Consider the following 13,823-nt stretch of genomic DNA (forward strand, 5'->3'; position numbering starts at 1 on the left):
GTCTTTCTCTCTGTCTCTGTCTCTTTTTCTGTGTGTGCACATGTCCCTTTCTGTACAAGTGTGGGTGTGCATGTGTGTGCAAGTGTGGGAGGGGTTGCTTGTGTGTCCATGTGTGTGTGTGTGTGTGTGTCTGTGTGTGTGTGTGTGTGTGTGTGTGTGTGTGTCTGTCCATCTGTCTATCTGTCTGTGTGTGTAGTTGAGCAAGTGCTACATTCCTTAAGCCAGATATGCTGACAGGAGAGTGCTCTCCACAGCTTCCTCTTATGGCTGTAGTTGCACCAAAAAGTGTCTATGCCCTGGAGTCGGCCATGTGTCTCCCTGAGATTGGGTTATATACAACTCATTTGTTATTTACAAATTGTTAACGATGAGGAAATTGGGCCATAAAATTCTAGAACTATTTCTAGTTCTGAGATTTTAAAGGAGCCTTTCTTGATGTCATGTTGTTTATTTCATCAGTCATTTGATTTTATTTCCCTCCTTGTGTGGGAAGTTCTCAAATGTATGTCTCAAGATCCATTGTCTAGTGCTCGCTTCGTCAGCACATATACTAAAATTGGAACGATACAGAGAAGATTAGCATGGCCCCTGCGCAAGGATGACACGCAAATTCGTGAAGTGTTCCATATTTTTTCCTCGTTAGGCATCAGAGAAATGCAAATCAAAACGACACTGAGATTCCATCTTACACCCATCAGAATGGCTAAGATCAAAAACTCAAATGACACCACATGTTGGCGAGGATTTGGAGAGAGAGGAACACTCCTTCATTGCTGGTGGGAATGCAAACTAGTACAACCACTTTGGAAAGCTATCTGGCATTTTTTCAGAAAAATGGGAATAGGGCTTCCTCAAGACCCAGCTATCCCACTCCTTGAAATATACCCAGAAAATGCCCTACCACACAACAGGGACATATGCTCAACCATGTTCATAGCTGCTTTATACATAATAGCCAGAACATGGAAACAGCCTAAGTGTCCCTCAGTAGAAGAATGGACTAAGAAACTGTGGTACAGCCGGGCGGTGGTGGCGCACGCCTTTAATCCCAGCACTCGGGAGGCAGAGGCAGGCGGATCGCTGTGAGTTCGAGGCCAGCCTGATCTACAAAGTGAGTCCAGGATGGCCAAGGCTACACAGAGAAACCCTGTCTCGAAAAACCAAAAAAAAAAAAAAAAAAAAGAAACTGTGGTACATTTACACTATGGAATACTACTCAGCTACTAAAAACAAGGAATTCCCGAAATTTGTGGACAAATGGATTGACCTAGAAATTATCATAATGAGTGAGTTCACCCAGAAGCAAAAAGAGACAAACAGTATATACTCACTTATATCAAAACACTAGTCCAAGGGATACGTCCCATGAAAAACTTTACTTACCAAGAAAGTGTGTCAGAGGAGAGGACATCCTATTGAGACTGTAGGCAAGAGTAGCATGGAAGAATGAGGAAATAGTAGGACCCACAGGGTCCTGGAAACCTACAAGAAGAACTTTATGACAGGCAGATCTGTGTCCTGGGGTCCTCCTCAAACTAAGGCACCAGCCAAGGAGAAGTAGGCAGTAAACTTCGAACCCCTACCAAGACCTAGCCAACAAACATGATATTCTCCACCATTGAGTGGAGAGTGAGATCTGACTCTCACTTGAACTCTGGTGCCCCTTTTCTGACCATGTCCCCTGGATGGGGAGGCCTGGTGGCACTCAGAGGAAGGATAGCAAGTTACCAAGAAGAGACTCAATAATTTTAGAGCATATATAGGGGGGTGGAAGTCTCCCTCAATCACAGACATAGGGGAGGGGAGAAGGGGGGAAGTGGGAGGGAGGGAAGAATGGGAGGAAACAGGGGAAGGGCTAACAATTAAGATGTAATATGAATAAATTAATAAAAAAACGCTTTAAAAAAGATCTATTTTCTATAGGAAACGTCCCCTGACTACTTTTACATGTATATTCTGTGAGTCCCTCGAACACACCATATTTAGCATGACTCATTCACCCTCTGGAGGAAGTAATCTACTTGCCATGCAAGATTCCAGTCAAAACTCTTCTTTCCATATGACGATGTCCTCACCCCACCTCCTCCTCAGGGACGGGCTGCCGCCATGTTAAGTGAGCAGACTGGTATCAGAGACCTCAGATGAGTTTAATGATTTCAGACTCCTTGAGGGATAAGATGGTGTGACTCAGCTTCACTTTAGAGATTACCCTCTGATACAGTAGTTAATCAGCAAATGTTACATGAACAGCTGACATGGATAGAACTGTATGATCTGCAAATTGCTTGTGGCATTACCTTAGCTGGTACTGTGGTTTGGATATGGCCTGAGTGTGAGCCCAACAGCTCAAGTGTTGGGCAGCTTGTTTTCTGAGGACAACATTAAGGCCACCTGGGGATTAATTAATGTAGTTCTCCAGCCTCTGGGCTTCCTGTTTCAAGGTGTCATCTCTCCCTTTCACACAGACTATTGCTCTATTGTCATCTGCCTTTAAGTCCTTGGCAAAGGCCTAATAAACAGGGGTGCCCAAATTTGGGAACTTTCAGTATCCAAACTCTTAGCTAAATAATTCTTGTTTCTTTGTTAAGGACTCAGTTTCGGGTAGTAGCTATAGTAATGAAAAACAAGCTCACAAACCCGGGAGTCTGTTCTCCCACAAAACCCCTTGCCTCTCTCCCAGTGCTACCTGTTACTCTGCTTCCAAGAGGTTCCTGTAAACCCCAACCGTCACTTGTTTTGGACATGCCATTCTACTAAGGGTTCTTTTTGTTCCCTATATGCACAGATCATATATTTGCTCTTTCTTTCTTTCTATTCACTGATGTTGGATTAGAATAATGATCAACAGCCAGTTGCCTTCTGCTACCTCCTGTATAATTCAGTTCTCTCTAGGTGAACAACTGACATTTCCTTCAAGGTCAACATTGATACATAAACTAATGTCATCATCACCAGTCAAAAGATGCACTTTTAGACCCTCTTGTTGCAAATGAAATTAGACCTGATTCTCAGTTGTCATTCAGTAAGCATACTGATGTAAATAAGCTTTCAGACCCAAATCACTGAATATGTCTTATGATCGTCACAAAATGCCTCAAGCACAACTCAGACTAGAAGAGATTACTAGATGTTTTGGTTTTAGCAGATACAAGAATGTTCCTGTGACATACAGGTAGGCTCAGCTCTCCTTCTCATGTGTGTGTGTGTGTGTGTGTGTGTGCATGCATGTGTGTGTATGTGTGTGTGCACGTTCGTGTGTGTGTGTGTGTGTGTGTGTGTATGTGTGTGTAATTTACTGGTGATGGAGTAATTAATATAAAAGTAGCATACAAACAGAAGATACGTTTGCCTTTTGAGAGAATTCTTTCGCTGAGGGCAGTTGCTATTACATATCCTTTTAGGCTTGTCGGAGAAAATGTTCTTAGGCTGCTCTGCACTGTCTGCCTGCTGTCAGCCCCTCAGTCATGGTCTTCTCAATGCTATTCTTCCTGACTTTTGTTAATGGAGTCTGGGACAGCCTTTAGAAGTTAATCTTTGAAAAGATCATTGATGTTGAGCACTGGATCAGCAGGAAGGATTGAACTTGATTTAAAACCTAGTTAAAACCAAATGCGTATCAATAATGACAACAATTATTCTTTCTCTGTATTAAGCACTTATTAAATGCCAGTTATAATTGCATAATTACTATGTTCAGTTCTTGAAACAGAACTGCAATTTAAACATTCCAGCCCATTACAGATGAAGAAGAGAAGAAGTAGAGGCTGAGAAGGTCACCCACCCGAGGTCACACACCAACAGATGGCCAAGTTAAACTTGACCTTCTCTCTGTATATTTTCTATTTCACCCATGTTTACCAGACAATGTTAACACAGTTGTCCATATTTGAAGTGAGAGGGGTTCTTGTGGAGATGTCTCTTTTTCATGAGAATGTAGCCCAGTTCCTGTTGTACATTACTTGGGGGATTCAGAAGGCTGAGATACTGCAACCGTGGCCATAGTGCATTGAACAGAGGAGTGACTGACTCACGGATGTCTCTTTACCTTCCAGGAAGATTTCCAACCTGAAGCAGCCTCAGAGACCAACTGGGAATCAGTCACAAGCTCTGTCTCTGTGAGTAATTTATTATGCTGTGGTCAGTGAATAGAACTGCTGTATGCTGAGGTCAGCCTCAGAGGGACATCATCGTCATTAAGAACACTGGCTTGACAACAAGACAAAGCTCAGGCAATTTGAGTTCCTCTATTTCTCTCAGAAACACCCGTTGGTGTTGGCTCCTTTTAACATTTACATTTTCAAGGGTCTTTCCAACCTGGGAAAATCTCACTGTTTACAGTAAGATGACGTAAGTGAAAATCAGCCATGCACAGTGTTCTGATTAGCACATCGTACCCTGCAGCAGTAAAACGGTTCACGTCTCATTTTCTCCAAATTTAGTCATTTCTCAGGATCCTGTCACCTTATCTGCTCTGCATGCAAAGAGCAGATCTTGCCTTCACCAGCCCTGCATGTAGAACTTATGCAGTAATAAAACAGAAGATAAAGTCAAGCTCTCTGAGCCAGGTCCAAGCATGAGTGGCTGTGGTTCTAACATGGGGTCATGTGGCTGAGTCAGTGTTCCTGTGTTTAAGCCAATGCTATTTTTTTCTCACTGGAGGAATGTTTTTAATTCTTTCTATGGCACAGCTTCAACAAGTCTGGATTCTGTGCCTCTTGACATCCCCCCAGTGTGGCTGATCAGTTTACATTTGCACCCTTTGCCCCAAGGCTCAGGGATCATTGAAGAAGAGCAAGTAAAAAGACTGTAAGAGCCAGCATTAGTGGACATCTGCAGAAAAACATTATCTTCAGGCCATACTGAGATGGTTACAACATGACCTCACAGCACCTGTGACGTATGCATTAGATCAAGGCTTAGAAAACACCCCCATGCTTGGGGAGGCTCATGAGGTTTCTCCCTAGCTGAGGAGCAATAGGTGGCTTCTGTAGTCAGGAGTCAGGAACGAGGCCACTGAGAGGCTAACCATAGAGGCGGTTGTTCTACATCTGAGAATATACATGCAGAAATAAGTGGACTGAGCTGGTGTTTTGTTTTGTTTTGTTTTTGCTTTTTTTTGAGACAGGGTTTCTCTGTGTAGCCTTAGCTGTCCTGGACTAACTTTGTAGACCAGGCTGGCCTCGAACTCACAGCGATCCTCCTGCCTCTGCCTCCTGAGTGCTGGGATTAAAGGAGTGAGCCACCACGCCCGGCCTAAAGATTTTATTTATTTATTATTTATACAGTATTCTGTCTGCAGGCCAGAAGAGGGCACCAGATCTCATTATAGATGATTGTGAGATACCATGTGGTTGCTGGGAATTGAACTCAGGACCTTTGGAAGAACAACCAGTGTGAAATTGAGAGTTAAAGTGTTGAATAATTGGAGAAGGAAGAAGATAAACTATCTTTATAAATATATTATGGATGCTCAATGAGACCATATTATATACATATATGGAACCATCAAAAAGTTAAAACAAATAATGCACTAGGGACTAGGTAGAAAAAGAGCGCTGAGGCTCTGGTGGCTATGGTACGTGCTTCACACGGTCTGTGCTTAGCTCATTGTCAGCAAGCTCTGTCATGTGAACGACATCCAAATGAGTCAGACAAGCCCTGAGACATTCCTGAGTCTGACAGGGCAGTCATCACCCTATGGCTAATGACATAATACGCACAAGGGCTGAGGGCTGAAGGACACTTCAGCTTCTTGTCCATCTTACTCACGGTGGTGAGTCCTATTATTTCTGAGCTAAGTCAGAGGCAAACAGTTTGAATGGCCCTTACATAATTAAGCATCATCCAAGCTTTTAAGCCAGAGGACTACTTGGCAATGCCCAGCCCTCTTCCATGTTTACTGGGAACTTGTGGTTTGAGTTCTGAGGTTTGAGCCATAAGAGAAGAGGATGGGAATCAAGTGTTCTGCTTGTTTCAAGTAGTTTGTCATTAGCATACAGAGAGAATGCATTTCAGTGAGATATACTATAATACTTTGTATGCTTTGCTCCCATTTACCTCCACAGTTCTCTTTCATCCTCCACCTTTGTGTCCCCCTGCCTCTCCCAAAGCTGTAGTTGTTAAGATCTCTTCAGAGTAAGATCCCTAGACCAACAATCAACTTCTAATTTTAAAAGTAGCTTATAGATTTTTTTATGCAGTACGCATGCTTTTGCGATACTTTTTAAAAAAGATTTATTTATTTAGTATACAGTGTTCTGCCTGCATGTACCACCTACAGGCCAGAAGAGAGCACCAGATTTCATCTTAGATGGTTGTGAGCCATTATGTAGTTGCTGGGAATTGAACTCAGGACCTTTGGAAGAACAGGCAGTACTCTTAACCTCTGAGCCATCTCTCCAGACTCCTTTTGTGATACTTTTAATTCCATTTAAAGTTAACAGTCTAACTTATCTTTATAAATATATGTCAAAAGTTCATTAACACAAAATGCATGGTGCAGCTGAAGGAGGGACACATAAGAGGCTCTCTTTCAGAAAATTTGCAAATACTCACTTCAGAAACAAATATTCTTGTCAGTTTATTAGCTTACTTAATGACACATAAGTGTGTCCTTAGTTATCGTCCTGTGTCTACCAACTGCCCTAAATGCAAACTGTAAACAACCACAAACCTCGCGCAGAAAGACATGTTTCAATTTTACCCGTGGTTTGAATTTTCCCTCCAGCTTAATGTTAGAGAAAATTGTACTGCCTCGCCTCACCCCAACTCCATTCTAGGGACCAAGAGACCCTTAGTAATGTCTGGGTACACAGTGAGACTCCAGGCATTATTGAGAGCCATCTGAGAATAGTTCCTGCAGCCACTTTCCCCAGAGCTACAGCAAAAAGCTTTCACTCCTGTGTGAATGACTTGGTTAAAGTTCTTACTTTTATCTTAATGCTTTTAAATGCTGCCAATCATATAACTTTGGTCAACTCATTTTGATTTGGGGGATATGAGACCCACGTTGTGTTATAAGGTTAATGATATGGTGAATGTGAACCATTGGGAATAGAGAAAATAGAGGGACTAATTATAAGTTATCCATACAGATTGACTGGAGACTTGTAATTACAGTACTGACTTATAAGGGTCATATACTTCATGGCATGTAAATGCCAAGAAGGTTGTAGAAGACAAAAGCATGTGTGTCCATGAGAATTCAGCTCCCCCCATCTCTCATACACACACACACACACACACACACACACACACACACACACACACACACACATACACATACATGCACACATTCACACACAAAAATTTAAAGGACTAGCTTGTCAATAACTAAAGGAACAAGGGCTAGAGAGACAAGGTTCAACAGTTAAAAGCAATTGTTGCTTTGTTCCTCTTGCAGAGGACCATGTACCCAATTATGATGGTTTACAACTATCCATTGCTCTAGTTCCAGGAAATATGACATCATCTTCGACCTCTGTAGACACCAGGCATATATGTGGAACACATACTTACGTTCACACAATGCAAACACTCATACACATAAAATAAATAAATGTAAAAGATGTTTAAAAAACTGAAGAAACCTGCATTAGTACCTGGATGGAGCTGTATTATCATCAGCAAGGTGATAATAGAGTGTCTCTTTACTTGGCTTCAACTATTGACAAATCCCTCTGAAGTCACATATGACAAATGCCAAGTGACCAGATAAACAATTGCTTGTATGTAGTCCTGTGCCTCATACACTGGCGATGAAACACCATGATGGGGAAAGGATGCAAATATCTGCTTATTTGGACAGGGCTAACTAAAAGTGGACAAAGTCATCCATCTATCTTCTATCACCACTGCACTCTCCAAGCCCCACATTCTCCCCAATTCTTCTTAAAAAAATCATATAAAACTCCTTATACATTACACCAATGGTAGCTGATTTCATTAGACTCTGTAGTGTTACCAACTAGGGTAAAATCTCCTGAAAGTGAGGGATCAAGGGGTCATTCACAGACCCGTGAACCATAAGAACAGGAACGTGAGAGCATTAGTTTGTAGCTGGGATCTTTGCAGCATGTATTATTTCTACCTAAAAACTACAGTTTGGTTTTTTAAAGGCAGGTTTTCATTAATTTCTCCTTTACGTCAGTGATAGGAAATATTTACCCTTGGGGAGATCTTATTTGTTTGATAGTTTCTTTAAGGATGTTTAGATGATCATTTGAGGCTGTGTTCCCTCTATTTCCCTGTTAATGGGTCATGAATTTTCACAGAGATGTTTGACTCATGGCTCATTTACCTCGAGATTGTACAAGGGTTAGTGGAGTAAGTACTTAGATATTACACACAAGAATGCTTTATTTCCATGGCAAAATACACAATCCTGTTCAGGCCTTTTAGTGGCACTGTGTTCCTAATTTAAACAATATTCTGAGACTCTTTTAATGATGAGTGGGACCACTGCTATGCTTTAGCTGTCCCTTTAGGTTGTGTTTTGTTTTTTGTTTTTTAATATGCTTCCCATGGGAACCTTGTCCTGCTAAGTTAAGAGAGCCAGTTTCAGGGATAGTTCTCCTCATTGACAGTAAATAAGTTGGATAAATGCCACACTTTATCATAAAATCTCCAGAGTAGAGATTTCCGTTCACAGAGCATCTGCAATGGGAAATAATATGAAAAGGGGGCGGAGCGTAGAAACCTAGAGTGGAGAACAGATTACATCATCAGAAATTGTTTGAAAGGAGATCAGAATGTTAATTCTCACTATTATTAGTTGATATACAAAGGACTGGGAACTAGGAAGCAAAAAGTAAGATGTCAATTTTTCTATGTCTACTTAGCTTGTGTCTTGAAATTATCGGAGTTAAATGGAACTGAAAGTTGTGCAGTCTTCTTGGCTTTGGCTTCCATAAAGTACCTGCTATGCAGTGCATTAGAGTTGTATACTCTGTTCATTTAGTAAGATGACATCTCATGGCCAGATTGTCACAGCATGGAATCTTTATGATGCATTCTCCTCCAGAACCCATCTCTGTGCCTTCTGTATGGTTGTATGGTTGTTATATTTCACAGCAGTGGACCCTTTCTGAATATACTCAGCTGTGTGTCACTCTTAGGAGCGGTCCTATTACTCACCATCAGTAACGGACCCCACTCTCACTGCTGATGCCCTGGACAAAACCATTGCAGAATTCAATACTGTAGAAGATCTGCTTAAGCACTTCAACCCAGAGTCTTGGCAAGATGATCTGCACAATTTGTACCTGGACACCACTCGTCACAGAGGCAGGTCATACCATGAACGGAAGTCCAAAGGTAAGAAGCCGAATTTTGGATGTTCCTCATCAGTAAGTATGAGTGGTCACTATAATAATGAGAATCTGTGGTGCAGTCTACTTGATTCATTCAAGTCTGATGAGCCCTGTCAGTCCATTACCACACCTATATGTCAAAACACTTTCAAATGAGGTTGTTTGTTTTGTCCAAACAGCCATTTGTATATGCCTAAAAAAAGATAGGCTATAGTTTGGAGACCTTATAAAAAGTATCTGCAGTCTAGAAAATGGCTCATTTAGGAAGAACTTGTTGCACAATCATCAGGACCCAAGTTTGGATAATCAATAGCTAGGTAAAATGTCAGCCATGATAGCACACATCTGCAGTCCCAATACTGGGGAGGCAGAACCCAGAGGATCTCTGCGCTCACTGGTCAGCAGGTAGAGCTAACTCAGTGAGCCCCAAGAATGTTAAGAAATCCTCCCCTAAAAAAATTAAACAAAAAATGAGTTCGGAAGTGATCAAGGAAGATACCTGGCATCAAGCTCTGACCTCCACATGTACAATTGTGTATGTCAGCATACACAGTTACACACAAAAACATGCATACATATAAATGACATACAACAGAAACATAGATTAAAATATCTAGGCTGGCTTCCTTTTCCTTGATGTGTAAATCCTGACTTTACAGTGGAAGAAACCAAAGTCAGGAACCATGTACAGATCACGCACCAAAGACTGCATGGTTAGCTGACAGTAGAGGAGGCATGAGCTTACCAGTCCCTGGTTTATGCTAGGATTGTCCAGGTGATCAACTGCTGTGATTTTCTTGCAGTTGTCAGTGCTGGATTAATGCAAAACTGCCAATGTGGGGCCAGAGGGCTGCTGTGGACAGCCAGTACTCTGCGGCCAGTTCACTTCTACCCATTCAGTGTTGGTTTGCCTAAACTTGCGCTTCATGCCCGGCATATGCTTTCTCCCTCTTCCCCATCTCAAACCTCCTCACCAACTGATTCTCTTCTCTCCTCTGACAGTTGCTTCTACTATCATGTTTTCTCTTTATATGATCTTATGTGTCTATATGAGATCTATAAGCCAGAAATGACAAAAGTATGTAAAATTTGCATTCTGAAATGTACTTGGTTAAGTTAGTTCAATTATCCATTGTCACATCTAATTTTCTGCAACTGACGATGTTCACTCTTCCCATAGTCACTTAGATGACTTGAAAGCTTAGGAGGTAAATGTTCCAAAACAGGATAAGTCACTTGAGAATTTGAAGGCATATCTGAGCAAATTTCATTGTAAGTTTGAGGGAAAAATAATGAAAGGGACAGAGAAGGGAATATTTAGACAGAACAATTGAGTAAAAACAGTAATTCTAACACTTAAAAATGAAAAACAGTTATGTGGTATATTCATCATGCGGCTGACTTACATAATCTTTGAGAAAGAATGTGCATATTTCCAAGACAGAACTAACATGGATACCTCCAGCCAAATTCCTGCTCTGTGCTAGCTTTGTTTGATAAGATTTATTATTAAGTTTTGCTAACAAGTCTCACAGGGTTTGTGTCACAGAGCTCTGAAGGTGTTCAGCTAAGACATGGCCTGCTTCTCTCTGTGTAATGTCAAGGGTGTTTCCAGACTCTGAGCAGAGGCTGCTCCCACACAGCTATGAGAATGCTAAGCCTGAATGACCAATTACTAATCTTCTGTCAGGGCTTTCTGCTCCTGGCTGAGGTCATAAATCTTACATACTTAGCACATACCATGGAAGGAGGACAAAAGAGTTGCAGGGACTGTGTTATGGAGATGCTCTGGGTACAGTTCTCAATGACTGGAAAGGAACGTCTTCGGGCCTCAGACTGGACTGATTTCAAAGATGACATTGCCTTTATTTAAGGCGTTGCTATATTTAGGTCCACAAAAGGTCAATCTGTAAGCAAGTACAATAGACTCAGGTTATGAAAACCTCAGCAGGAAACATTTTTAAAACGTGGCATCAGACACAGAGTCAGGACATCCGACTCTGCCTGCAAGGGTCTCAGCACCAACAGTTGCAGAAGGGCTGTATTTCTTGGTGCCCCTTCTCTGAAAATACTAAAACTTAAAGAAATCACCAAGTCCTCATGTTTTCCCTAAAAATTGTATTGCATCACAGACAGGAAATCCAGATTAAAATTCTGAGCTTATGTTTTCTATGTTTGGATATTTAACTAATTTTTGAAGTGCTGAGGACTGAACTGCGGGTCTTGGACACACCTAACAAGTGTTCTACCCTTGAGCTCTCTCTCCCCTCCCACTCAACCCAATGTATTTCTAAAATCTATAAAAATCTGCCCCACAGGCAGAAGTGTCACTTTGTTACGAATGCTTTTGGTTACAGACATAACTAACCTTGACAGAGCATTCAAGGCAATGTTCTATTTGATGTTTGTAACAAAGTAAACAGCATTTCTCTCCCCTGTTGGTTTAGGTTCCATTTCCTAGTCTCATGTATAAAACAGGCCTAAAGGCAGACTCCACTCATATCTTTCATTTAACCCTGCCAAGTCAACACTGTCTCGTACTGAACAAATGTGCAGGTCTAATTGTTTGTCACCACTGAGGCTGAACCACCTGCATGGGGACAGAGGACGAGGAAGCTGGCTTTGACATGTTCGCTGTGTTCTCTGCCTTTAGAACTTAAAAGTACAAACCTGGGGCCTGTGTCCTAAAGGTTGAGGAGGGGAACAGTAACTAAGGAGTAAACACAGGAGAACAGTTGTGGCATGGTGGTGCCCTTCCTTTCAGATAAGGCCAAAATATTTCCCTTCTGATACCATAAAATATGTTAATGATATTCTATAGGGAAAAAAACATAGGCTTTCATTTTGTCTCAAGGTACCAGGGGTAGCACCTGGGCCTTGTGGATGCTAGGCAAGCACTCCTCCTGAGCTATATTGCCCAGCCCCCTTTTGACTTTTTATTTTGGGACAGGAGCTCACGGAATTCCCTGGGCAAGCCTTAATGTCACTTCATAGTCCAGGAAAGCCTTGAAATGACTATCCTCCTTTCTCTGATGTCTGGTTATAGGATAGTACAATCAGTGTCGGTAACCTTCATTTCCTGATGCATTGAGCATCTTCTCTTCTGGTTTCCACAGAGATCAGAAGCAACATTTTTTTATGGTTCTAAGGAGGACAAGGCTGGGAAATCAGATTATGAATACTGAAAAAACCCATAATGTAATAGAGTGTAACAAGTAAGTCTCTATAACAAAAACCTCACATAGCAGTAAATCAGAAACCTCTCCGTGTGTGTGTGTGTGTGTGTGTGTGTGTGTGTGTGTGTGTGTGTGTGTATACCGACTCACTCTGTAGCCCAGGCTCGCCTAAAATTTACAATATTCTAATTGCCTCAGCCTCCCAGTTTTGGGATCACACCTGGAAAAAACAGTTAATATTTTGAAATCCAATGTTATTATTTACTGCTATTTTCTCCAATGGGAGGGAGAATGGGTGAAAATGAGCTTTTCTTGTCCAGAAAAGAGCTTGAAATGAGGGAGAGGAAACCTGGGACAGATAATTATGTTCAAGCCAGGAGTTTCATAGAGAAAGCCTGCTCTCCAGCTCCCAGTGGAGCAGCTTAAACTCTGGCAGTACAGTCTTGGGGACTGCAGAGAATGAAGTTGTGCATCTAACCAGCAGCGTTCCAGGAGTAACACGGGAGGGGTAGCATGTCTCACTGAAATCTGTAGGTAGCTATAGCTCCAAAACCCAAATTTTGGTCAGTCCGTCAACCTTATGCTTCCAACATCACAAATGCCCTAAAGTCTTCTCTAATTCAAGTTTCATTCACTTGCTATATATAATAGGTCCGAGTAAAGCAAAATTAGGTAAGTTATATGGCTGTTCTTGCTAGTAGGTGCCTACTACGACCCAGCGCACTGCATGACCACTGTAGTTTAACTGAAGCTAAACAGTGAGTTATTTGGGTGAAAACGCTATGGATTTATGTGCAGTGTGTATTTCTTTAGGCTCATAGAATAAAATTAGACTTGTCCACATTAAGAAGTAATCAGCCCTGGGTTCTACTACTCTGGACGTTAAGTAAGCAGAGATTTGTGGAGATTACCAACACAAATGAGACCTAGCTTCTTGTTTCTTGAAGGAAAACTTGTAGGGTTTTTTTTCCTGAATGACAGCATGTTGTCATAGTAACGCCCAACTCATGGTGGCAAAAGGAAAAGCTTGTCCACAGTGTAAGTGCTTGGTGAAATTTTAAACAATGGCTGTGGTTATGTGGTTACAGTACTTGCCTAGAATGTGAAAAGACCTGCATTCAGTCTCTAGCAAGGCAGAAACAGACAGACAGGCAGGGGAGAAAGGAAAGACAGAGAGAGATCTGGGAGGGGAGCAAGTGAAACAGTATAAAATATTAGCGAATGTGTCAGTCCACTCCAAACCAACAGCTACGAATCATTAATAACATGTGCTCCTCTCCAAAGAATTGACTGGCTTTGAGTGCATGTTCTGAGCTTGGCGTGTGTTCCTCCCTGT

At 41.7% G+C, this 13,823-nt stretch overlaps 1 protein-coding gene across 1 annotated transcript in view; it reads left to right on the forward strand.

Annotated features, from left to right (window-relative positions):
- The window catches only part of PDGFD (platelet derived growth factor D), a 209,416-nt gene that overhangs the window by 176,557 nt on the left and 19,036 nt on the right, over window positions 1–13,823 (forward strand). The window contains exons 4-5 of the mRNA XM_084781507.1: window positions 4,053–4,115; window positions 9,117–9,315. Coding sequence (XP_084637633.1) covers window positions 4,053–4,115; window positions 9,117–9,315 — 262 coding nt within the window. The remainder of the gene's footprint in view (window positions 1–4,052; window positions 4,116–9,116; window positions 9,316–13,823) is intronic.

This window comes from Acomys minous (assembly GCF_964271855.1).
Source record: "Acomys minous genome assembly, chromosome: 5".
NCBI classification, from domain to species: Eukaryota; Metazoa; Chordata; class Mammalia; order Rodentia; family Muridae; genus Acomys; species Acomys minous.